Source organism: Polyodon spathula, chromosome 27, assembly GCF_017654505.1.
Source record: "Polyodon spathula isolate WHYD16114869_AA chromosome 27, ASM1765450v1, whole genome shotgun sequence".
Lineage (NCBI taxonomy): Eukaryota > Metazoa > Chordata > Actinopteri > Acipenseriformes > Polyodontidae > Polyodon > Polyodon spathula.
This window is the reverse complement of record NC_054560.1, coordinates 8,079,788-8,104,787: the sequence shown is the minus strand read 5'-3', so window position 1 is coordinate 8,104,787 and position 25,000 is coordinate 8,079,788. Positions and strand designations below refer to the sequence as shown.

The following is a 25,000-nucleotide window of genomic DNA, read 5'->3' as shown; positions in this document are numbered from 1 at the left end:
AGTAGCACTACCAGCCCAGGACGGTCCCGCAAACCTGGCGCCATCATCGAGAGCTTCGTCAACCATGCTCCAGGGGTCTTCTCAGGAACTTTCTCAGGTACGACAAACCAGAACCTCATAACCCCCGTTCTCTGACCCGAAGCCCCACTGAAAACCCCTGTCTGAAACTGAGCCCCTCTCTCTCTCTCAATAAATTCAATGATAAATCTTTCGAGTAGAAGTCCAAATGTTTTCCATTGAATTGATTAAGTTTATTTTTAAGTATCTCCAAACGAACCAGTCTGTGTTTTTAATAGGATGATCTCTCTCCTCTCTCAGGCACTTTGCACCCGAACTGTCAGGACAGCACCGGTCGGCCACGGCGAGACATTGGCACCATCCTGCAGATCCTCAACGACCTTCTGAGCGCTACTAGGCACTACCAGGGCGTGCCCCCCTCTCTCACCCAGCTCCGCTGCCAGACCCAGTGCAGCCCTGCCTCGCCCGCGCCCTCCCCCCCTCCCTCTCCCCCTGCCACCGGGGGACCCAGCCTCTCTGCAAGCCTCTCTGCCAAAGCTACCTCAGTGCCCAGCGCCAGCAAGCCCAGCCTGCACCCCTTGCAGTGCCAGAACCAGATCCGCATGTGCAAGCCCAGCGGTGAGTCACACTATTATTTATTATTATTATTATTATTATTATTATTAGTAGTATTATTATGATGGTATCACTAAGATAAAAGCCTAATTCATTATGAATTCCCAGTGGAACACCCCTGAATATCTTGCGCACTTCCTCTGAGTTCTGAAGTAAGTACTTTTGAATTCAGCCCTGTTAATTCATGTGGCTTGAATTACACACAGTGATTCCCTATTCCTTTGTATAAAAAAATGATGTTGATCGCAAAAGACATAATGATCCAAACAGTTACACCACTCTTTCCAATGTAATTCCTGCTGCATGTAGTGATTGTTAGTGACAGGACACCGGTTTAAATGCGATATACGTACAGTGGCATAATTTAGAAGGCGCTGAACCAGCTGGAGAGTCTGCTAGAGGTTCTGTAGAGGGGGGTGGCTGGCTGTGTGGGTGGATGTGGGGGGAGGGGGGAGCACCACCTTGGGAATGCAGCACTAACTCTACAGGCCTGTTCTGTCAGGCTTCAGTTGTCACGCTGTGCCGCTAGGCCTTGCTTTGTTTGCCTTGTCGAGGGTGGAGGTGTTTTCTGGAGAACAGGCTCGATCTGTCACACTCTTGAGATTAAAAGGAGGAGAAAAGAGATTGAACTCTGGTATCAGAGCGAACAAACAGAAACTAGGGGACCTTGATCTAAAAACTGTTAATTGGGGGAGAAGGGGAAGGCAAATTAGTTTCACATCGTTGTTAATTAGCGTTAGTTGCCAGGCACGGGTGTTGACACGTGAAGGTGATGGCATTAAAGGAAAAGATGTCGGCTTATTTCCTGTGTGCAAAATCTCAATTATTATTTTTTTTTTTCCTCTGCTCAAGATGTCAAAGGGTTAATTAACGGATGTACTCTAGAAATGCAGAGCGCTGTACGATGCTATGTCTGCCCGTCTCGCTGTGTGTGCTGAATCTTCACTTTGTTCCCTCTTTGGCACCAACTAAAAAAAAACCAAGATTTATTTATTTTTTCTCTGTCAAACAAGATCCACACGCTTTTAAATAATTCATGGTAACCCTTCTCTGAGCTCCCATTCATAAAATTCCGCTTCTATATCTGGCTGCCTACAGATTTATTGACATTTCCTCTAAAATGCATTAACCTTTTTGATGTGTGTTTAAACATCCCACTAATACACTTTAGTCTTCAGCCCTCCAGTTTTGTTTTGTTTTTTTTCTTTGGTTCCTTTTGAAATTAGGGTTACCTTTAACCCAGAGTGACACAAAATGCGATCATGAATTTGGAAGCAGTGTGTGCATGTAGGGGGGTGGCGGGGGTGAGAGAGGGGCATTTCATCTTGTTTGTGCCAGGAAGGGAAGGGAAGGGAGCGGTTGCGAAATTGTGAAATTCGGAAATACTTGTCCCCGCCTCTCTCCTTATCCCTTTGTTTGTTTAGTCTCCCGGCACAGTTTGGTGTGAGCGAGCCCTTTGTAAGCGTCAGAACTCGCAGGCTTTAGTTCAGCAGATTAGGGCGAAGAGGAGTTTTCAGAGGCCCTTGCAGCTGCTAATTTAAACATGCACATGGACAACTAAGAAATGTACCGGGCAGGCAGGCAGGCAGACTTTATCCCTCCTGTGTCTCTCTTGGTCTGTCAAGTTAGGTTTACAATTGGTGTGGGATAGAAGGAGGATGGGGGCCATCTCTTTTTATGCAAGAGGATCCTGGAAATGCAACAGAAATGCACAATATTTCCCATGAAACCAACCAGCAGCCACAGCCACTTACTGAACGACCCTGATTGGGTGTGCGGTGTTTCAGTTCTCATTGCCGTTGACCAAAGAAGGAAATTGACGGTGTTTAAAAAAAAAAAAAAAAAAAAAAAAGTAATTTTTGTTCTCTTCCTGCCAGCCAGCTCTGACGTGACAGTTTCAGATCTCTCCAGGCTGTGCTTTTGCATATTGTACAAGACTACTTAGGGGCCCATTTTAGGCATTGAAAGCGAATGCTTCTGCCATGCGTTTACCATATTTGCCATGCTTATTCAAAAGAAGAATATCACTAAAGTGTTTGGGGGAGGGCCGTTTTATTGTCGTACTGGCTAATCCGGGGTTAATTAGAGGCTCCAAAAGCAGCTGGTAGTGACGGCTAGTGGAAACGCTATTATTACTGAAAGCAGCTGGTGTTAAAGTGAGAAGGCTGCAGCATGGTGCAGCGGGGCAGGGCTCTGAGTTACTGTACCCAGTCTGCCCGGATCTGAGGCTCCCTCTCTTTATTCCCAGTTTTGAGCTGACTGGGCTCGCGCTTTGTGCACGACAGCAGGAGCTCAGCGGGCGTTGCACGAGAGCAAAAAGCTCTTTTCAGCAGAGCATTATATCAGTGCCCACTATTTGTTTACTACCACGCTGTACCTGTGTATTAGGAGATAGCAGGACTTCTTCAAATGGAAATAACCATTCCTAGTAAAACATTTCTTTTTGAGATCGAACAGACCGACGGGTGTGCTGAGAAAGACAGGGAGGGCAGGGGGGATAGGGGAAAGCTGTACTGATTTTCAGATCCTCTTTTGTCTCTCTGCTGGTGTTCTGAGTCAGGGATTTCTATCGCCACACTGTATTGCATGCTTTTGGCTGTAGCAGGGCGAGAGATTACCCCCCCCCCAATAGTGTAATAGCTGTGGTTGCAAGAGCCAGCAGAAATCTGAGGATCCTGATATTTGTATGTCTCTCTCTCTCTCTCTCCCACGCTTAGACAGAAGGCATTAGATTAGCACTGACAGCCTGAGCAATGCTGTGTTGTCTGTCTGTCTTTCTTTCTTTCTTCTGTTTGGGGGTGCTAGGGGCTGTGTAGGTGGGTCCAGCGGCAGAGCATTAGCCGTTGATCAATATGAGCTGGGGGGCGGCTAGAGAGAGAGAGGCTGGGGGTGGGGGCTAGGGTTCACCTTTTGTGATTTATTTAACCTCCCCTTTTGTTCGCTCTCCTGCTTGAGGCCCCTAACTCTGCTAGAGCTTCTGAGGCTTCCAAAGATTTGACGGCTGTAAAAATAAGCCTGTCTAAAAACAGCTCCCAGTCGCCGTTTACCAAAACAGGGCTCTTGAAGCGGGTAGGGGCTGGTAGTTGTCAGTGTGCTGTCGGTATCCCATGCCTTACTCTTTATTAGTGGTGTAAATTGACAGCCTTGTGGAAAACTGACAAAGCTAGTAATATCAAGCAAGAGGCTGGATGTGCTGCTGTTAGCAGTACAAACGCTTTGGTGTTGGAGCTGTATCTCACTTGTGTCGCTTTCAAACCGTTTTTGCTGTTTTTATTTCTGTTGCGTGGAGATGTGATGCATGAGGGAGGACAGGAGTGCCCCCCACCCCCCCAAAAAGCCTTTTCAAATAACTGCATAGCCAGAGCTGGGTTGCACCAAGGACGGGACAGGGGAGAGGGGATTGGACATGAACAAAGGGTTGGCTGCACAACAGAGATTTGAACACAGAGGGTGAGGGGGTGGGATTAGGATCCAGTGTCACCATTATATAAACTCCTACGTTTTTTAATGGCACAAAAGTCCTCAAAGAAGGTGACTTTAATCTGATGATCAAAGGCCAGTTAATAAAACCTAAATACATGTCATATGCATGTAGATATGTCTGCAGATATACACCTGTATGATTGTGTGTGAGATATATGTGTATATGTATTACCGGCTGTTTTGTAATCCATTCAGCAAGGTGGGCACTGGATTATTTTATCGCTATGTCAACAGCACCTCCCGGGGTTTTTTTTTTTTTTTTTTCTCCCAATTTCTATTAAGGTGGTATTGATTTTTCATGTGATTAAACTTGTGCTGATTTGGCTTGAACTGCCACTTTAATCAAATAAAAATCAATACCACCTTTAATAAGAGACAGAGGTGGGGGGTAGGGCGAAGCATGCCTTGTGTGTTTCAGAGGTCTTGGTTCTCTGGGTTTTGATCTCCACAGGCTATAATTTGCGCTGAAGGGATCGGTGTACGTTACTGTGCGTGCTCAGTAAGGCAGCACTGAAAGAGAAGAGGGGTTCAGTTACAGTGTCGCCGAGTTACCTCGCATCCTGAAATCCCTGTAAACAGCATCTCTCTCTCTCTGCTTGTGTCCTGCACAAATCTGTTAAATAGCACTGTTTGAATTGCATACAGTGTTGAACTGCATGGCACTGCACTGCTTTGTGTTGTCTGGTGCAGTGGATCCAGCCTGGTGCTTTTGACTGTAGTAGAAGACTCCCGGGAGCAGTACCAGGGCTCGGAGAGAGCTGTGGCACAGCAGCAATGAGAAGCTTGTTCTCTGGTTCCGAATTTCCATTTGCTTGCGTTTTCTATTGAAAGCCATTAGCGGCAGCCTCGCCCGCGGAGATGGATGGCTGCACTGGGGCTCGGGTTCGATCAATAGGACTTTTTAATTTGCCATCGATCCCAGTTAAGAGCTTGGTGCGTGTGTTTGTGTTTGAGTGAGATAGATTGTGTGTGTGTGCAGTTAATATTCCAGCTCTGTTTGATTATTTAATTCCACCTTCCTGGGGCTAGCACAGCAGACTAACAGGCTTCAGTCAATTAAATCAAATACATCATAAAATCTAAAAATAAAAAGGGATTTATGCTTACGGTTTGTTTTTCATTGTTTTATAAGCTGCCTTTGAAGAGCTCTCTTGTGCGTCCTCTATCAATTTTGCCCAAGAACAAAAGCTCACTAAGAATGCCTCTTGCTGCAGCCCTGTTTATTTAATGGTGTCGGGCTTTGTAGAGTTTCTCTGTCCATCAGGGCCTTGTCTACTCTGCCCTTTAAACAGTCACGTGATAAGAATCTCAAGGACCATTCTTGGCTTTTAAATATTTTACAGCAAACAAATTGACCTTTTTTTTTTTTTTTTTGTCCCCCTTTATTTCAGGCGACCGCTTGCGTCAGACAGAGAACCGCGCCACGCGCTGCAAGGTGGAGCGACTGCAGCTGCTGATGCAGCAGAAGCGCCTGCGCAGGAAGGCTCGGCGTGACTCCCGCGGCCCCTACCACTGGCTGCCCAACCGAAAGTCGAGCCGCAGCAACAGCAGCGTGTCCAGCGAGGGCAGCGTGGACATGGACTTCGAGGACTCGCTGTGGAAGCCGGACGTCAAGGCGGACATGAAATCCGAATTCGTGGTGGTGTGAGGCTGCCGAGCGGGGGACAAACCTCAAGAAAGAAGAAACCGAGAGAGAGATTGGAGAGACCAAGAAAGGCATGTCATCTCTAATGAGTTTGCAGAGATGGTTTTAAAGAGGGTGATTTTTGTCTTTGGAATTCAGCGACCTCACGCAACCCCCCCCCCCCCCCCCCCCACATACTTTCCATAAGAACCCTCTTGATTTTTCCCCTCCTACACCCTTTTCCATAAGGTTTAAAGACAGTGTGAAACTTGAGAGGGACTGGGCGGACCGGTTTAGTTGCCGTGTTATTTGGGACTCTCGAAAAATGTATAATTTGAGACGGCAGAGAAGAAGGAGAAAAAAAAAAAAATACCAGTGGTTGTTGTTCTTGTTGTTGTCGTTCTTGTTGTTTTGGGTTGGATGGGACTACAAAGGACTACATAAAAGACTACAAAAATGTCTGCCTTACAAAAATACAATACGGTGGACGTGGATGGTCACTTGGAGGGTGGCTTGCGTGCAGTAGAACAATGCATTGAAAAACAAACTAATGAGGATAATCTGCACCTGTTTGCGCGTCTCTCTTCAATGCCTGTGCTAGGACGAACTGTAGCGCATAGTCTCCTAGCGTGATCAGCCGAACTAACTCCTTTTTCAACTGGGCATTCATGGGTTCTTCACAATTCAAAAAACGGACACAAACAAATACAACTTTTTTTTTTTTTTAAACAAATATGTAGCATTGTTCACAAAGCATTCAGGTTTTCAAAATCAAACATAAACGTGTTTTTTGCACATTTTTATGATTTTCTTTTTTTTTTTTCAAATGGCGATGGGTGACCGAGAAAGGGGTTGACTTTCCACATGGCTTCGGTATGGAGTCTGTCTGAGGACAAAAAACTAAACCAGAGGGACAAGTACTGAGACTAATTCAGCAGGACCCCAATCTTTAACAATAACCTGGAATATTAAATAAAATCATACATAAAGTGCTTTTAGAAGGGTGTCAAATCATGACTTTAAATATATATATATATGTGAATATATATATTTGTTTGTTTGGTTTTTTTTTGTACTTTTTTTCCTACTGTTTTTAAAAAACAGAGCTCGGTATGGCTGAGTTTTAAGCCATTTATTAACTAATTCATTTTAAATTTCTCACCTTTTTTTTTTGTCGTCATTCATACCATAGTTTGTAACTTTACCAATGAGCCAGTATGAAACTAGCTAAGCGTTCACTCAGGCCTTTGTCACACTCCCTGCATCTGCCATGTGCTAGCCAAGAAGCTTGTCATGGTGTCATTATGGCTGAAAATCACATGCAAAAAATAATGAAACCACAATGCTGGAACAGTGACCCAATGGAGACAGACAGGACAGGAGCGGGTGCGAGTTCAAAGTTTAGAAGCCATGTCCATCAGGGTCTGTTCTTCCATGGGCCAACTGAACGAACAGATCCCTTTGATGGGACAACCTTGCAAACAAAGCATTAACACTGAATTAAATCAAAAATCTCATTGCAATGGATATACTGCAAAAGTAAATTGTGATTTGTAAATGAGGGTTTAAACCATAAAGCCAGGCATCTCCAGGCCGCTGTTGTTTGTGTTAGTTGCAATGGCAGTCAATGGGGAAGTGAAATCCTTCCAAAATAAGAACGTTCTCCACAGGATCTTTTTCAGAGTTTTGCTGTTATTTTGGTTTGTAACTGACGTGGCCCCAAAAAAGTGCAGTGCTCTTGGGCAACGCCTGGCTGACCACTTCCAGATGCTAGTTAATGACAACAGACTTAACTCTCTGCTTGCCACAGCTCATTGCATTGCAGCTTTAGGTGAACTTCTTTCTGGGTAACCTCTGTACTGATGCTTGCCACCCAGCGCCTGCATTGGTAACCAGCGTGGAAATCGATTCCCCAGTTTGGATACAAGAGCTGGGAAGCATCAGTTATACTGGTTACCCTTCAAGAAGTCCAGTTAACTAATTACCAAGGATTACTGGTACATATTAAGACGTCATTCAAAACAAGTTTGAACGATAAGAGCAATACGCTGTGCTGGAACACGTGAAACTTAACTCTCTGGAGGTATTTGACAGGCTTATTCAATGGAAATCTTCGTTAACTTGTATTGAAATTGGTTAGTTGAGTTACTGTGGATGTAACCTGAAGATGCTAACCTGTGTTGTGCCTTAGCCCTTCACCTCCTAAACTCGACCTGAAAAAACATTGTCTGAACAGTCAGTAATTGGTTTGAAAGTGCTTTTAGTTTCTCAGAAATGTCAGTTACTGCTATAAAAGGGGGTCAGAACTCTGGGAGGTGAAATGTTAAGTCTAGTTTGCACATGAGTAAGGCTTTATGTGCTGGAATTGTGTCTAAAATCTGCACTGTCCTGAATCTGTCTTCCTGTGGTGTCATGCTGTTTCTGAAAGCCAATCAGTCCCCTTGCCTTGCCACCACCAAACCAAAAAAAAACAAAAACATATTGACCCGGCATCTCCATGGCAACTTAAGTGCCCTAACTCAAAACAAAAAAGGCGCATCACTTCCTGGATACGCTCTGTGGACATGTGACTGCCTGCACTTCCTGTCTCCTGGATGTGAACTTTCTTCATCAACTTACTTATTGTAGTCTTTTTGCCATTTAAAAAAAAATAAATAAAAATAAAAAAAATAATATTTAAAGGACTTTATTCCCATTTAAAAAAAATAAAAAATAAAAATAAAAAAAAAAATCTATATGAATTTATTCTGTGTGCCTCATTGTGGCCCCTATCTTGGAAATTTGAATAAAAAAAAAGATGTTTAAGATGAGAATAACAATAATAATAAGCGTTCATTTCACCAGCTTGTTGGTGAAGTGATTTGAATGGTCTTATCACCTCATTTGAGTTCAATGTTATTCCTTGTAGCCAACCATTTAAAGATAAAAAAATAATAAGTTACAGTAAAATTTGCAATGTTCTAGCTATAGACTGGTGTAGCACAAGTGTGACTGTATTAATTTATGAAACCAAAATGGTGACTGTGAATTTAGGTATTTATTTGTGTGTTTTGAGAGGGTGTTTATTTTGTTTTTGAAGAGAAGGTGGTCTGGGCGATTCAGGGCATGCTGAAGGGTTGCTGCAATGCCTTCTATGTTTTTATTTTTATTTTTTATTGGTGGAATAAGAACGGGAATCCTCATCAATTTCCGAGATCTGATAGTTTTTTTTGTTTTTCTGTTTTTTTTCTTAAGCAATACATTTCAGTGTGACTTGTGATAGAACATGTTGGTTTTTTTGTTTTGTTTTTTTTAGGTAATAAATTGAAAAAAGTGTATTAAAAAAAATTGAACCTTTTGTCTTTTTTTTTTTTTTTTTTCCATCAAAGAATTTCAAAAGCAGAAAGAAAGAGTTTGGGTTTTGTCCAAAAAAATCCTTTGAACACATTGGGGTTGAATTCTGTTGATCTAAATAAATGCTGCCATTTAAATCCCTAAAAGTTTGTGAAAATCAACATCTCTGTGTGGGGGTGTGGGGGTCTCAGGACATACACATGGAGATTGATGTGTAAAGGTATATACTATTTCTACAGTTATTCATCACCAATTCAATTGCTGTTTTACCTTTGTCGACGGTTTGCTTTCAACAGCTAAACCGAGGTCTTGTAAACCAGTCTCCGCGAGCATGCACTGCTTTGCCTGAGTTTGTTTTTCCACACCTGTTTTATGAGCCAGTGTTACGACCCATTTCTCCATGCAGGTGTGCTGGTGAGAAGAAGTGGGAATCAAACTTTTCAGACACAACTAATGTACTATATGGGTAATAATTCAAAAGCATCTGTAGTTCGAAAAATTTGGGGTTTGGGGTTGTAAACCAATGGCGTTCTCACAAGCCTGTGCATTCAAATACAGATCCCCAGGTCATTAAGCAAAGCTGTGCATCCACTATGCCCATTTCTGCTCCAAGTCTTTTCCTTCAGAGCACCTGGACTGCAGCTTCAAGTTACTACACGACTTATTAACGTATTATAAAACACAAAAGCAAATTATTGTTAAACACAAAGTGGTTTTAACCCTTTACTGCTCTGGGTATGTTCACATCTAATGCCTATTTTCTCAATGTCAAATATATTTGACACTGCAGGGTTCAAGTTTAAATCTCTTCTGTGTGATCTATGCACAGGATTACCCGTACACAGGATACTAGAGCTGGCATTTTGAAAAATGTTGTGATTGTGTTGACTTCTTATCCGGGATTTGTAATGTGTGTTAAATCTGTGATGCTTTCCCTAGCGCATAAAAATCACCTCTGAATTCATATATATATTCGATATGCATCGGTCTACACGACTCAAACCAGTGCAGTCACTGCATTACATTAAATCATAGAGAAAATGCACCAATATGCAAAACATAAATATAATACATAAGAAACAGTTTAAAAAAGAAAGTCCTGCAGAAATAAACTTCAAATAGCCTGATAACTAGAGCAGCAACTTCAGCTAGTGCCACAGTGTCTTTGAGATGCTGCCAGCTCAGCAGAGAGGAGGCACCCTGACAGCCTGCCGTTCTTTCTGTCAATATGTCTGAGCCAGCACTGTGTACAGTAATAGTAAAACCTAAAAAGACTGAATTTCCCAGAACCCAGGGCCATTTCTGTGGTCTTCTACCACCACCAACACGGTGAGTAAAGCAAAAGAAAAACACACACGCACACACGCAGGGGTTAAGATAGACAAAGTCCACGGCCCTAACCACTAGCTGACTGCCGCTGCGCTGTTGCTTTCTTGGTATTGGAGTGGAGGGGGTGGATAGTGGATGCAGAGCATACAAAGGTCCTGAAGTCACGTAAAAACAAAGTTAATGCAAAAATACTGCAAAAATATATACTGCTGTACAGTGCTGTGTTTTGATCAGAGTAAAAACATAAGTGCCTGTTTCCTTGTAAATGTTTGTCTGCCTGTTTCTTAATAGTTTTATCTTTACCAGTGGATTCTGATTGAGCTATTTTGAAATTCTGAATTATTTTGATCACAGTGGCTTTGTGACGGGTGCAATACTGCGCATAGGCTTCCCTTGTGGCTGAAGTGATTGGAGGGAGAACAGAGCCCTGTGTGCCTATCATGCCTCCCCTGCCCCACTCGAAGCTGATTGAGATATTCCATGCCTTCTTCTCAATGCAGTTCACCAGCCCCAACTCCAGCCCATCTCCCATTGCTTAAAATTCAGCATGCCTCTTGCAGGTGAGATATTTCCATTCTCCAACACCCTGAGTGCTGCCCTTTCCCACACCTCTGCCAATCCCAGGACTCTGGATTAGATATCTCTACCCTCCTTCAAACATGCTCTTCATCCCTTAGGAGACAACACACAGCAGCAGATTATGTCCCGTTGCAATCCAGCTTTAAGATTCAAATGGCACTGCAATGGTTCTGTACTGGGGGGCAATTGCAGCAGTACGACTAGTCTTCGAAAAACCAGCACTCTGCATTACAGCTGGTATCAGTGAGCCTGGCGGCACAGACTGGAGTCTCCCCTTCAAGATGTAACTGGGTTTGAATCGTTTGCTGTTTACAAGTAAAGAAACCTGTTGGGTGCTTTTCTCACATCCACGTTGTGTTGCTATGGCAAGGCAGGCAGGTGGGGAGCTGTTGTCTAAACATCCTGAGATAGACAACGATTCATTTCTCAAATGACAAAAGCGGAGGGTTATTCATCCAGCTGCACTCTACACAGAGATCCTACATTTGTCAACTCCATCCATCCATCCCCCCATACTGTACGGCTGAGAACCCTTGCCTGTGGATACTGTCTCAGCCCCTCTGCTCTGAAAATAATCTCAGGTGACTGTCCCAGCTGTCAGCTAGGATGGCAGACACTCACACAGCGGACAGCAAACTGAACGGAAAGGGTTAGTTATATATAGTGCTGGGACACGGGGATGGAAATAAGACTCCCATTGCATAGCACTTTGACCTGTTCCTGGTTTTACTAGGAGTTTAATAAGACACACCTGAGCTTGTTACCTAGACACTTTGCTCTGAGTATGTAAATCACAAGTTGTATTTCAAAACTTTAAAAGCTTTCTCTTTATGTCTTAAATACCTGTTTGGAGCTGGAAAACAAACATACATTTTAATGAAAAAAATGGAACATGAAAACAAAATTGCCCAATCATCCCTATTGCGTGATCTATTTGCATGTTTGTGTTAACTGAGCTTCAATAAATGGCTGTTTAGGCCAAAACAAAGCTTTGCCAAAAAAAATGTCTCAGAAGTTTAAAAAACAAACAACAGTTATATTTGATGCTTTTGAAATGCCACAGATAAAAAAAAAAAAAAAAACGTAATCCCAAGGTTAGTAGAGCAGTACCACGTTTATTCTGTAGAATGTTACCAACGTGTCTGTATTTACAACCTGAGGCTGTCTAACAATTGAAAATGATGCATTAGGAGTAGTATGCTGTATTGCATCAGTGCTGAGATAGAACAGACATTGTTTCAGAAGTCACACAGTGAGTCAGAGTTAGCCCAGGCTTTCCAAACTAAGTGACCTAATTTCCTATGAATTTGCCTTGTTGGCAGTAAGTAAGACTGTAAACTTCAGATTTCTTGCACATATATAGAAAACTTTTAAAAGCACAGCAATAAATCAGATGAAACTGTCCGACATAATAATAATATTTAAAACAAGCAGTGCTGCAAGGATAAAAAAAAAAATAACCTTTTTGGTTTCAGCAGAGTGACCTTTACAGGAGGGTGGTGGTGATACAGCAAGGACTTGTTTAATTTGAATACCTAGGCTTCACACCAGATAAGAAGGCGCCTGCAAAGCCACAGCGATGAAGCACGGATCTGAAATGAATAATCTCGGGGCTGGCTTCTCACTAACTCGCTCTCATTTACGGTCCGGGCCACTGCGACATCCGCTGACAGGTTTCAGAGAGGGCTTCACGTCAATACAGAGACTGCGAGACCTTGCGCTTACCAGCCAAGCACCTTATCACCGCTTGCGGTCCTATTGAAATTCACCTTCGTGTGAAACCAGCTTGTTTTACAGCTGCTGCTATCAGTGTGCGTTTCCCTGGGTCCAATGTCAGGCAAGTCCTGACTGCCTGAGTTTTCCAGGATCTACTGCATGTAGTTTTGACTTGGCTTGGAAAAAAAACAAAACTTAATTAATACTTTACTAACCTATCCATTCTGTTATTCCCAGCCTTGTGAGCTAATATTTATTTGCATGCCAGATCAGCCATCCAGATGCAGGACTGGATCGGACCCAGGGCTCGGAGTGAGCGAGGGAGGGAGGGCTTTCACTGTAAAAAGCGCCTGTTAACACAATGCACCTTCTCCCTCCCTCGCATGCAGCTCTGCACCTCCAAGCGCTTGTAAAGCCTGACCACTCTCAGCAATTTGAAGAAGGCACTGACGCAGCCAGTGACATAACATCAGTGCCTCACACGCAGTAACCCAGCAAGCAAGTCAAACAAAGGACACGCTTCTCTAGAGCAGATCAATAGCAAAAGCTGTGTGAATTGTGTTCAGTTATAATACCAGCAATGCATAAAATGCCAAAACAAACAGCAGTCATCTTTTTCACAATTGTAGTATGTATTTCATATGTGATGCTTTTGAAATGCCACAGATAACAAAACTGAATCCCAAGGTTAGTAGAGCAGTACCACGTTTATTCTGTAGAATGTTACCAACATGACTGTATTTACAACCTGAGGCTGTCTAGCAAATGTAAATGATGCATTAGGAGTAGTGTGTTGTAGTGCATCAGTGCTGCGATAGAACAGACATTGTTTCAGAAGTCACACAGTGAGTCAGAGTTAGCCCAGGCTTTCCAAACTAAGTGACCTAATTTCCTATGAATTTGCCTTGTTGGCTGGACTGTAAACTTTTTTGCACAGCCAAGCTTTTATCTAAAACATTCTCTGTATTTAAATGCATTGACTTGCTTTTGGATATCGAGGAGGTTAAACAGAAAATGCAAATAAGGGCAGAGTCAGGATTTCCATGCGAGAAAACTCCTGGAAAACGATGAAGTGTGTGTGTGTGTGTGTGAGCGTGTGTGTGTGTGCGTGTGTGTGTTGGGTGTGGGATCGGAAGAGGGTGGTGGCACATGTTTTGCGGGCGTATCTTCCTGAGTGGCACAGCCTGCAGTGTTTTCACACACCAGGGCCTTCCTTCTGCATTGCGAGGGAGTCAGGGAGCTTTTCTGAGAGAAAACGGCTTATCAACCCGCTTTTGGAGGAGGGGGTTATGACAGTAACAGCCAGCGGGCAGCCCCACAGCGCTTGGATTGAGGTTTGTCTTCAGCTTTTAACAGAAGACAGCACAGTGCAATTCATCACTGCACGAGTCATACAGGGCCCACTTCAACTGGGCTTTCTTTTTTGGAAAAAAAAGAGTTCTGTTTTCTGGTAAAGCGTAACTATCCTTACCCGGGAGTTCCCTTATTGTACTGCGGTGAACCAGAGGGCAGTGCTGGAGCATAGTGAACGCATATTAAAAGCTTGTGGAGAGCCTTCTAAACTGCACATTTACAGTGCATGTATCTCCCATAAAAACCCTTATGGGTTATACTTTTATGGGGGGTTGCATAACACATAACACAGTGTAACAGTTTTTTTTTTTTTTTTTTGTGCCTGGGTAGTAAGTGTTATTTCCTAATTGCTTATGCCTCAAAAGTATAGCAAAGTATAGCAAATGGCTGTATTTACAGTATAATCATAAATCTCGAAAAACTACTCACTTCTAAATCTTTTGTAGTCATTTTTGTATTACTTTAGTATAAATACATGTTAATTTGGATTCATATGTTGTTTTTTTCTGACTTTATGGGAACGAAAAGACACACATTTGCCCGTTTTCCCATTGGAAATAGTGATATTTTGAAATATCACTGTCCTGGTCACAAAAGCAAAGTCTGTGGGGCATAATAGCCATTTGCTATACTTTTGAGGCATAAGCAATTAGGAAATAACACTTACTACCCAGGAACAAAAATTGTGTTACATAGTGTAATTATCAGTAACTGTGTAATATATGAATTCCCTGTAGCAGGGGAGTTTGAGATCTGACAGGAGTTTGAATGCTTTTTGATGGGCATGCTCTGTTTGTACAAAACTGCAAAAACGTCTCCAGGACGTGCATACATACATTGTTCTCTGCATCTGGAGATGTTTCATTACCTGGAACGTGCTATAGTCTAAGTTGTATTGCAGATTCTTCTCATGTAGAAGCCAGGGTGAAAGCTTCGATCCTCCCTCTCCTCAGCCAGATATCTGTAGTGAGCTCAGATCAGAGCCCCCTGCTGCCACCCCCCTGTGAATGCTTCTCTGGGCCCCGCTCACACCTGTGTGCTGGGGAGTGGTGTGGGGACTGGCGACTCTTTCATTTTCATTAGCGGCGCCGTGTTAAATTCCACTTTCACAACACGCAGGCACACTCACACCCCACTGTGACAAAACCACAGGCTCCAGGTCCACCTGATCACCTTTGACAATTCACTGTGAAAGACCGGCCAGCATGAAGCGACATTTCAGTGTTTTTGTTTTGTTGTATTGCCATTGTTTACAGTAAAGCTGATGGGAAATGGGAATTTGTGGAATAGTTCCCTTAGAAATATTTACTTTGGTGCACCATGATAAAACCACAGCAAAGCACTGAAGCCTGTTAGCAGAGACGTATGGTAAAACATGCTGTCGAAGCATAGGGAAAAAACACAGCAAGCTCTAAAATGAACAGGCTAATTCACCATGGCAAACTTTAAAATGTGTGCTGCTGAAACTAGAATGCATTTAAATATTGTTTGTGCACTGTAACCTTGTATTGCCCTAGAAGGTGTCTGCTGAATTGACTAATAGTAGTATGGAAGAATTGTTCTACCAGGAGGCAAAGGTTAGCTAGGCTAGGAGAAGCTGGCCCATTGGGCCTCGCAGGCTATTCTGTTCTGTTCTCACCAGGCATCTCACTCTAACTAACATGGACTTGCAGCAGGAAGATGCAGTTTTTATATATTGCAGAATGAATGCCAGGGATGCCCTTTGAAAAAAGGGTTTATCTGTTTGATTTTTTTTCATACGCGTACTAAAACTAAATGGTCACGTTTCATTTAAAGGGAGACTTTGTTTTAGTTTGGAAACAACGTTACTGAAACGTTTGTTCCACATTTTTTAGTTTATGGAGGGTTAATGTAAGGCATGGAAAAAAGGAAATGAGAAGTTTCTGGAACCTAATGTAATGCTAGGTATCACGTTTACAGTGGAAATTCACATTTCTTTCAAAATTGTACGCTTCAGACCTGAGTAGCTATTGAAAGTGCACAGTATAATTTTATGGAATTCATTTTTTGGCTACAATCATTCAAAGAAACTGTGTTGCAGAGTGCAGTAATTGGGGAGGGCTGTTTGTCAGGAGGCAAACTTTTTTTTTTTTTTTTTTTTGGAAAACCCTGTGCATTGTTAAAAAGTCCTTTTTTGGTACTGTAAACACAAGCTTCGACAGATCTTGAGAAAAAAAAAAAAACTTGAATGAGCACAGGAAGCCAAACTCATACAGGAAGTGGGGACAGTTACCGTGGCGACAGACCAAAACCAGAAGCCCTGGCTGCCAATCTCTTGACGTCATTTCTAGTACAGAGAGAGAGAGAGAGAGAGAGAGAGAGAGAGAGAGAGAGAGAGAGAGAGAGAGAGAGAGAGAGAGAGAGAGAGAGCAAACACATCTGGTTTGCTGCACTACGCTTTGCACAACCAAATCAACTGTAAAAAGCCTACAGCGAAACTGCTGATGTTACTCACTAGGTTTTAAAAGCACAGAACGGACTATGAATGTGCAAAACCGCAGCCTTGGTCACTTATATAGACTAGACCTTTACAAGCACATAGGACATTTCCTCTGGTTTCTGTAACTCAATGCGCTGTGTCCAGCATTTGAATTTGTGCTAACCCGCCCTGAGAGCTTACTGAAAATGAAGAGGGAGGGCTTGCAGCTGGAGCGCAGTGACGTTAATGCAAATCACTTCACTGAAACTGAGATGCAGGCAGATCTGCAAAGTCCCCCAGAGCCAAACACAGGACTGTCTCTGTGGTAACTATTATAATGTGTGTAGGTAATTCAAATGTAGCTGTGACATCTTAGCAGTCCATGAACTATGACGCTGGGCACTTGTGCGCTCCCTCCAGTCCAGGGCAGGCTTGAGGCATGGAGACTGGACTGCTCCCTCCCTGACCCCTAAGAGAAAGGATGGTAACTCAAGTCCAGTCTAGGGCTGGCTTCAGGCATAGACTGAGGCATGGAGCATGTTTGCATTGCAATGAGAGGAAATTCCAAGTGATTGTATTTGCTATTCCTGCTCTGTGCATACTTACAGAAATGCTCTACCCCCTTCTCCACTCGCACATCCGAACTGTGAGTGCTCGCTACGGTAAGGGTACAGGTGGCTCTCCACTGGCTGTTTCCAAGCCGATCGAGAACCAAACCATGAAACTCTGACCTTAGTCTCCAGTGCTGCCAATTCAGCACTGTTCACAAATAATAATGAAAAAAAAAAAAAACCTTGTAAAACAAACAAACCAACAAAAAAAGGCAAAGAATGAATGAAAGGCAAACAGAAAGAAAGAAAAGTGCTGATGGAAACTTACCATTTGCCTGAGCTATCATGAACAAATGGTTCGATTTACAGCACTGTAGGTGTGTTGTAATGCAGCTCAGGGTTAGTACAGGCGCAGCCTTTTTACTGATGATGAAATACCAAGTAACAGGAATTGCATTTTCTGTTTCCAAGTAAAAACATGTAATCAGGCTTCCAGTCAGATTGTGTTTAGAGTTAGGGTTGTGGCTATAGTTGGGGTAGTCCATTAGGGGAATATTGGAAAGTCCAAATTAATTTTTTGTTACATGAAATATAACACAAGTTTAGTTTGCTGTTGTGTGAACAGCAAGATGGGCGACTAGACTAGAAAGACCATCTAATCTCTTAGGGGGTGACGGGGGGAGCAGTTCAGTCTCCATGCCTCAAATTTGGACTAGGGGTGATCTCCCCTTTCTCTGGGGGAGGGGGGGGGGGGGGGGGGGGGGGGGGGCAGTTTCAATCTCCACCTATCCAATCACTGGGCTCCCACATGAGGTGCTTGCAAAGTGACCCGGAGTTGACGGTCCCAGCAGATCAATAGTCATAGCAATGCAGACACCTGTCCTCTGGGAACTGGACCAGCAGCACTCAAAAAGAAAAAAAAAACCTGCAATAAAATGCTTTGAGACATGCTACCAGTTGACCTTAATGGACACATAGGTCACCTTTCCTGGTAAGCCATCACTTTGCTTGGTTTTATTGCAGGGCTGATGGGGTCCCATAAATCTTGCTTCAACAGCAAAATGACAAAAACAACACAGGCCAGGAAGGCAGATCTGTGAAGAACTATTGACGACATCGTTTAGCGGGGAAGAATTGATTTCAGGTGACTCCTTGTCGATGGGGTGGTATTGAGCAGGAGGCACTTGAGCACACATGCAAGGGGGGGACAATGGGGTGTGAGCAATAATCTCCAGGGAGGGGGGGGGGTGGGGGGGGGGTCAATAAGTAAGAAGCAAGGAGGAATGAGGTCTTTCAGTGGATTACACTTGTTTGCAAGAACACTTTGAAAATGGTAGATGGTAGATGGACTAAAAGACGACACAGGAAAAGTGATGCATTCAGAACAATATTAACAATCATTTAAAACGCTGTTGTGAGTAGGGTGTCTGTTATTATTATAAGAAATTTGTTACAGTAAGAGAGAACCTTCACATGACGTATGTCACAAGAAATGAAGATTGTACTACTGTTGAATGTAAAAAAAAAGTCAAAATGTGCCATGTGTTCTCTCTACAGGATGCCATTTACACACAAGATGAGATGTACTAGAATTTTGACAAATCCTTAAACGTGATTGATTGATTTGTCATACGTGATTTATAATAATAATAATAATAATAATAATGCTGATGATGTTGATTTTCCTGCCTGAAGACCGTTACACATCTGGCCTCTGACCTATTTTGGTAAGACTCGTGCTGCTCACGATGTGACCTGTGCCTGACACAAGTCGTGCGCATGTGAGATGAGTCACCCAGGTCTCTGACTGTTCCCCAGAATTGAAACTCCCAATCGCTGCCGCTGCGCTCGACTTTCTAGAAATGACAGCAGAAGCCTGTGCAGCCAGGCGAGAACTGGGACCCAGCTAGGCTGCTCTGCTTTCTTCTTTTGCGTGACAACCTTTCCTTTCGGTGCCCTGTGGTCTACAATGCTTACTGTGCCACACCAAAGCACAGCCAGTCCTGTGAGCTGGTATATCTAGGTTTTGCCGAGCTTTCCAGACAATGATAACGTAATGGAGGTGGCAACAGTGCACGTCCAGGTGCTCTGGTTTTATCTGCTGTGACAGGCCCGGCCAGGCCTGGGTTAAACCGTTTCCTGTAACCCTCTCGCTGCCTGCAAGCCTGCCTGTTCTTCACCACTCAGTTTCACCAGCAACGGAAACAGGTAAAGGAAGGGGGTGTGGTGTCGTAGTTTGACATCTCCAGGCCGCTATAATTATGTGCAGTGGAAACTCTCTTCTGTTTGTGGTGGAATGAGGGGGAGTGTGTGTGTGTGTGTGTGTGTGTGAGTTCAACCTTCAAAAGAAAGCTTTTGCAATCTACTGTGAAAAAATGGATTTATTATTGATTTAGTTTTTCTCTGTAAGACAGAATGCTCATTTACAGGCCAAATAAAAACAGCCTGTCCCTCTGTGACAGATCCCTGACAATAGATCTATAATGCTGCACCATGGTCCTAAGTGCCCCTAGAATAACAATGGGAGCATCTAAAGTAACTGTTGACTCACGTACCCACACACACATCTCATACCTCGCTGAAGGGAAGTTGGCAGAGAAGAACAGGACAATTGCCATGGTCTAAAATACGGAAGGTTTAATATCCTAACCGTTTATGCTTGAGAAGAAACATTTTTAAACTTGTAGATCTTTGCAACCAATCAGAACACCACCGTTGGAAAAACTTGTGCTAATTTCTCTCCATCGCCGCTGTGTGTAAGACCACACCTATCCAACATGCATATGCGTATGGATCAGTCTTTCAATACGAGTCCAATATGAAATACATTATCTTGTGTGGTTGTGTAATTATGAGCTGACATTTCTATTTGATCTGAGTTTCTTACCAAGGTTAAACGTGTAGGAGAAAGTGTATTAACAATATACCCAAGATTTTACAGCCTGGCACTAATCTTGGAATGCAACCTCAGGTAAGGCAGTCCCAAGATTTCTGCTAATTGGGGTCTGTGACACCCCCCCCGGAAACTGTTGACATGCATGTAACAAAACTACAGTAGTAAGATGTTTCTCAGTAAAAATGCAACTGTTCCTCAGGGATGGAAATAAGTCTCCCATTGCATAGCAGTTTGATCCAGTCCTGTTTTTACTAGGTTTTACCTGTTCTTATATCCTTACAATTCAGTGTACAAACTGCTGTGTTTCTCTTTATCTGACTGCTGTGATGGATCCACCCCCCCTCCCCCGGTGTTTGATTTTTGGATTATTTTCACTGAACCAGAGCTGTGTACACAAGCCGACCCCCCTCTATTCCACTACCACCCCTCCCTCAATCTTATTCCCAACCCCCTGGCCCCCACCGTCCCGTCCCCTGAGGGCTGGGCTGTGCACACAAATCAACCCCCCTTGCTATCGTTCAGTCTGATCCAGACCCAATACTTTAGCAAGCCACTGTCCCTCAGCGCCCTCACCGCTCACCCCGCTGTCGTTAGGCACTAATGATTTTTAAGCAGCAACTATTGGGCTGGTCTTTTGTCTTGTTTGTTTTATGGCTGAGTTTGTATGTGATGGGCGTCACGCTTCGGAACAATACAATGCTGGGATCAATATCAGAATTGAGCGAGCGACATTAATAACCATGCTGTTAAAAAAAAAAAAATGTTGATTTTCCGTCAGTTCTGCCCTTCCCAAAAGCTTTTGAAAGGCAATGGGGTGGCGAAGCAACGGCAAAGACTTTGCACTAACCAGTACCTACAATGTAAAATAGTACCATAAACGTTCATATTTTGACATACCAATGCTATTGCAATAATCTTTTGCGAGAGTTCCATCGGGGTACTGAGAAGACAGTAGACAATCCTGGAAGCATGGGGAGGTCAGTGCTTTATCATATAATAATAATAACAGTATTTTTCAAACTTTTATTTAAGGGAAGGTTTGATTTGGACTGGAGTGTAAAAGAATTGGTCTAGTTTTGCAAATTATTTTTTCATCCTTTTCTAGGCTACTAAAACAAAGTTGACTATAATATCTGAATGCAATACATTGTCAGGGCTTGGGCAGATTTCCTGTGTTGTAAAATAACCCCAATTCACAGCTGTGTGAGGCAGTACCCAGGCCCAACAGCAGCCCCAGGGTCTCTGCTCTCAGCCCCCCACACCTGGACCAAACTGCCCGCTTGCTGATCCTCAAACACCTTCATTGAAAAGGTGTATTTCTCCAAATGTCCAGGACTCCTTTGACCTTTAATTATAGTCTTTTTCTAAAGACATGAAATGAAAGGACTAGAGCAGAGATTGAGGGCGCAGAGCTGTATATTGCAAAGACATTAGTGCATGCCGATGCATTATTCTTTTGCAGTATTCATAGGCCTGTCACTTGCATCCTCAGGAAGAACACTTGTCTTGTGGGCACAATTTTTCTTAACGTGCAATATTACAAATTCAGCCGCCGCCATTGGTGTGAGTACGGTGCCTTGAATCATGTAGTCTTCTAAGGCAAATACCTTAAAATGCAGACCTGTGTCAACCCCAGTCTCAGCACCCAGTCTGAGTTCATTAGTACAACAATACAGAACATCAGAAGCGGCAAGTGAAAAGCTGGAAGCGAGACCTCGGAAATCGACTTAAAAAACAACATCCAAACTCGGAAGAATTCGTCCTAGCGGTGACTGCGCTTGACGAAAACATTCCCGGCTTGACGGGCCTGTTTTAAGAGTCTCACCAGCCCCCCAGCCCACCCCTTTTTTTTTAATTATAACCCAGCATGGGAGGAATTTAGACAGCAACGCCTAGCAGATTATTGTTAGGCTGGTGTTAATGAGGCTTTAGTAACTGCGTGGAGTTAATGCTGGGTTCCATTGTGCTGCCCGCCAGTCAGACTGCATAGGGCTGTGCATTTCTGCTAAATCCTTGATCAAAATCCTGTGCTGTAGTAGTAGGGGGGGGGGGGGGGTGGGGGGGTCTGGGCTGAAAATCCAACCTCCCACGCTGACTCACCTCTAAAATCAATGGCAGGACAAACGATGGGGCCTTGACCACTGATTGCAATGAATGATGAGGCACAGGGGCTCCCCAGGGAGCTGGTGTGTATTGGTGTGCTGTGGAGAGGCTTCTTACCTTATTGATTGCCGACGTAAATCAGATTCCGAGAAGTCAACCCCCCCCCCCCCCAACACACTCACAGAAGCGTTCCTTTATTGTATGCATGGAAATCAATGTTATTACTAGACATTAAACTATTGCTCAAAGCCATATCCAGCACTGACCTGGACGGTACTTTTCATCTTTATTCCTTTTTTTTAAGTGGCTTTCGCCACTGGTTAAGCCTGTATTCTTGCGTTCTGCTAGTGTTGGTTTGGTGTTAAATGCGTACGGCGCTTTGAGGTGTATCAGTCAAGAAAAGTGCTTTCAGAATCAAATCTGGTTGTTCACGACCCTGTCACTCATAAACATATTTTGTGGACCTCAACACCGAAAGCTACGCTGAAACTTTGCATTATTATCATTATCCATCACCTTGATTGATTTGCAAAGCGAGGACCTGTATTCTCGTCCTCAGAAGCTGGCAACCAAAGGGTTAAAAAAAAAAACCCAAAAAACCACGGCGTTAATGGATCTCCAGGGTTGGCAAACACGTTGGGAGTGGTTCAGAATCCATCATCATTGCCCAGTCATTCTGATTCTGCCAAACTCTAATGCAAGACTCATCTAACCTGCTCTTTGTTTTCCTGTACAGATGCATCCCCTGTGATTGGTCTGGCGTGGGTCACCGTTACTCCTGTCTCTCCACCCCCATCGCTTTGATTCGCAGTGCTTGGTAGAAGCTGACCCACACGGTAAATCGATGCAAGTCGAATTCAATTTGTCGGATATTACATATTGACCCGGGCTTGTTGGCCTTTCTGCCACGGCCAGTGAACCCTGACCTGCGTTTGCGATTCAACGGATCATGGAGCCAGCCCTTCAATTTGAACTCTATTCAAATCAATTCCGGACAGCTCTGTAAAGATTTCCTGGTGATGAATACCACATGCCCTACTTGCATTACATACAGTAAACTGTTTACAGTGTGCGAAGAGAGGCAAGTGTAAAAGAAAGGGGTCAGACCTGAACTTAACAAGAGACCAAGCTCAAGAGCCAGCTTAACAAGAGACCAAGCTCAAGAGCCAGCTTAACAAGAGACCAAGCTCAAGAGCCAGCTTATCTTGATACATTTTGAGGTTTCTTACCAAATGGGAAGATCTGCTCTCAGCAATTTCGAGTATATTAGCTTTACTTTTTCATTGCGTGCGCTGGACCCTGGACCAAGCTTCTTCTTTGTGGATTTGTAAATAGTTGTTTGGTTTTCTGCAACAAACAATGTGGTTGTGTGTTTACAACATACTCTAGCAATGTAGTTACTGTGGGTGTGTTAAGTTAAGTAACTGAGCGGCTCAGAACGAGAATATTTCAGCTCACTGGGATCAGCCATGAGGTCTGCTCTGTAATGCTCTGAGCTGCTCAGGGGGAGCGGAACTGAGCGGAACTCTGAGTAACTCACTTACATAATGTGCCTAGTGTAGTTAGGAACAAAGAACAGAGGGGGGAGGAGCTTGCACTGCTGTTCCAGAAGCCCGATGCTCCCCGCCCAGTGTTCTGTGGTTGTCATGACACTGCCAGGCTGTTGTCATTCTGTGCCCAGGCTGGCAGGAAGTCACTTACACACACACACTCAGCTGTGTGCTCTGCCTCGCCACACGCACGCTGTTATTATTAAGTGGTCCAGCTTTCACTGCTTGTCTGGACTCGCCAATAAGCTTTTGAAGTCAAACCCCTTCAGACTCTGGCAAGCCTGATCATGCTGATCCCTGAGCCCACGTGGAAAGCCAATGTGTTAGTAGTTTTACAAAGGCTTTGCCAGAGATTCACTTGTAAACAAAAAAATGCCTGACATTATCATTAATGAAGAGGGATGGCATTGCTGTTTCTAAACCTAAAGTTTAAATTGATTTAAAGCAGATTCCATATATGCTTCGCATTCTCATCTGCTTGGTAGATGCATGCAGACGTTTGCCTAGCCATGTTTTAACATTATTATTATTATTATTATTATTATTATTATTATTATTATTATATTATATTATATTATATTTATATATATTATATTATAATACAAAAAGATAATAGGAATTTACAAATAAAGGCTGGGTTTTGATGAGATGGCAGAAAGCAGTTTAAAGACTGAACTATCCTAAGGAGAACCGGTAGCTGGTTACACCACAGGAGGACGAGGGAAGAGAAGGAGCGAGCACGAGAGGAAGGAGAGCGAAGAGAAGGCAGAACAACTCGGCCAGTAGAGGAGGAGTGGAGAGTGCGAGAGGGAACAGAAAGAGACACGAGGGATTGGAGATAGGATAGGTTTCAGGTTTGAAGTATACCGCTGGAGGGGCGACTCTTATGAAGAGGGTTGGTGACACTGTTACTGTTACAAGCGATCATTTGTTGCTGTTGTTTTTGACAGCTGTAGTAGAAACAACCATTTTCATATTCAGATCAGTACTTTTGTCATTTCATTCATGGAACAAGAAATTTGTGATGTATATAGAGCTCCTTTGCTCTTTGCAAACTATGTAACTCTCGCCTGTCAGGCGGAAAGGTACTGGATCTGACACTAATTGACCACTGGCCAATGAGTATTGGTTATTAATGTATAATGTGTTGTGTTAAAGTACATGTACTTAAATTTACTTTATTACTAAAAAAAATACATTTATGATGGTAATATTATATTTTGTATTGAATTCTTTTTTTTAGAAATCGTTTGACAGGCTGTCCTGCTAAGACTTTGGAAAAACATTATAAAGTAGAGCAGAGACAGGAACATTAACATAGTGCAATTATACATGTGGTGACTCAAGGGGATATATAGAGAGAAGAGACCTTTACCAATAGGAAATATATACGTGGACCGTGCACACTGG

General features: G+C 43.3%; 1 protein-coding gene across 1 annotated transcript in view; it reads left to right on the top strand.

Annotated features, from left to right (window-relative positions):
* Positions 1 to 9,067, top strand: part of LOC121301201 (midnolin-like) — a 10,342-nt gene extending 1,275 nt beyond the window's left edge. Inside the window, exons 2-4 of the mRNA XM_041230345.1 lie at positions 3 to 97; positions 319 to 636; positions 5,508 to 9,067. Of these exons, the coding sequence (XP_041086279.1) occupies positions 3 to 97; positions 319 to 636; positions 5,508 to 5,764 (670 nt within the window). The 3' untranslated portion in view covers positions 5,765 to 9,067. The remainder of the gene's footprint in view (positions 1 to 2; positions 98 to 318; positions 637 to 5,507) is intronic.
* The last annotated feature ends 15,933 nt before the right edge of the window (positions 9,068 to 25,000 follow it).